Source organism: Austrofundulus limnaeus, unplaced genomic scaffold (assembly GCF_001266775.1).
Source record: "Austrofundulus limnaeus strain Quisiro unplaced genomic scaffold, Austrofundulus_limnaeus-1.0 Scaffold339, whole genome shotgun sequence".
In the NCBI taxonomy this organism is placed as follows: domain Eukaryota; kingdom Metazoa; phylum Chordata; class Actinopteri; order Cyprinodontiformes; family Rivulidae; genus Austrofundulus; species Austrofundulus limnaeus.
In genome coordinates this window covers 210,667-212,701 of record NW_013952741.1, presented here as the reverse complement: position 1 = coordinate 212,701, position 2,035 = coordinate 210,667, and the positions used below count along the sequence as shown (strand labels likewise).

Sequence of the window (2,035 nt, the reverse complement as noted above, 5' to 3'; positions counted from 1 at the left end):
AGTTTAATCCCTGCACGTGTTACAAAGTCTAGGTAAACCCAGAGCAAAGTGGCTCAAAAGTTTGACACGGGCCAAAGTTGTCAAAATTAAATTAAAAAAAAATATTAGTTTTTATTTCTGTATGTCCTTGTGTTTTCTGTTTTAATCTAAGCTTTATTCAGTCAACCCAAACACGTGTTGATAGACCTTTCAGGGGCCGTCTCGTACAGTTCACTTCTGACGATCCTGAAAAAGATGGAGAATAAAAACAGATAAACGATTACTGTTTCAACACATCAAACACCTTGTCATAATTCAAATCTTATTAAGCATATTAATAAAGTAACACGAAAGTTCTTGTGACAAAAATAAAATTAAACATTTAATAATTGCTTTATACACATTTTGACAAATTTTGTTTTTAATTAAWTGTATTATCCAGCTGAGTGAAAATGAAAATAGGCAACTTTACCTGATCGATTCTGGATCGACTTTGTATTGAAACAGGYTCATAACTCTGTTAAAAACAAAAACACAAATAATATAAGTAAATGCACACAAAATGGTTCCAACATACTGCTCCACTATTTCAACATATTACTTCAAAATTTAAAGAGCAATGGAAAATAAAAATCTGCTCTCAAATAAGGGAAAACAAACATGAATCATCATGAATGTTAGACCCCCCCCCACAAAAAAAGAGAAAAGAAAAAAAAAAGAAGTAACTGATGATGAAGAAACTATTTAGTTCTGTTTTCTACTGAAGTGGCAAAAAAAAAAAGATTTTTCTCATAGAACACCAAAAAAGATCTGAGTTCATGGTCCTCAGGAGGAAAACAATGGATTGGTTTTTCTGGGTTGGGGGTGAGGTTCTGCCTCAGGTGGAGGAGTTCAAATATCTTGTAGTTTTGTTCACAAGTGAGAGAAGAATGGAGCATTTGATTGACAGATTTGTGCAGCTTCGACAGTTTTGCAGCCTCTGCACTGGTCTGTTGTGGTGAAGAGAGAGCTGAGCTGTAAGGCAAAGCTCTCTGTTTACCGATCAGKCTACGTTCCTACCCTCAACTATGGTCAGGAGCTTACCCAGGAGACTCAGGGTAGAGCCACTGCTCCTCCACATCAAGAGGAGCAAGCTAAGGCTGGTTCAGGCATCTRGTAAAGATGTCTCTTGCTGAGTAACCGTGCTGAGCCAAGCCAAACCATGCTGAGGAAACACTAATGGAAAAGGCCATACGCCTTCCTAGGGACGTGCTTCAGGCATGTCCAGCACCGGGGAGAACCAGAGGAAGACCCAGGACACGGTGGAGACTATTATGTCTCGTGACTGGCCTGGGAACACCTAGAAATTCTTCCAGAAGAGCTGGCAGAGGTGGCTGAGGAAAGAGAAGCCTCTGCTCCCCTGCAGCTGCTGCCCCTGCGACCCGACTTTGGATAAAGAGGAAAATAATGGATGGATGAAAACCAAGGTTTTTTTTTTTTTACATTTGTCAAAATTACTAATCATATCACATAAATACAACTTAACACAGACTTAAGAAACACTAATTCCGTTTTTATGCTTAATGGTTTTCTACTGAAAGGCAAGAGGTAGGCAATAATCAACATTTACAACTGATTAGCCACCAGAGCTCACTGACCTGAGAAAACACACACACAAACACACACACACACACACACACACACAAAAATGAACTCAGTCAGATTTACAGACTGAGCTTTAATTTGATGATATATGGAGAATATGGTTTATTTACAACACAAACTTTATTGTGTTACAGTAAAAAAACGAACTATTCAAATAACTCCGTCATTTCTCAACATAAGATCTAATTTTGGAGACAGCAGATGGAAATGAACTAGTGGATAAATCTGGTGCAAAGATGTTTTGTCTTGTCTGATCAACATAACATATAGTTTATTTGTGAAATGAGCACAGTTAAAAAAACGGTTTCATTTTGAAAGACACATGGAGGGTATTTAATGAATATCTATGTTTTAAGGTACATTTTATTCTAGCCTTACTTTGATGAAGGTAATTTAGTTTTTTTTATTATTC

The 2,035-nt window shown here is 37.2% G+C and overlaps 1 protein-coding gene across 1 annotated transcript in view; it reads right to left on the bottom strand.

The window, feature by feature from the left end:
- Positions 1-86: 86 nt before the first annotated feature.
- Positions 87-2,035, bottom strand: part of LOC106527726 (YTH domain-containing family protein 1) — a gene marked incomplete in the record, with an annotated part of 12,139 nt that continues 10,190 nt past the window's right edge. The window contains 2 exon segments of the mRNA XM_014022710.1: positions 87-225; positions 452-487. Coding sequence (XP_013878164.1) covers positions 211-225; positions 452-487 — 51 coding nt within the window.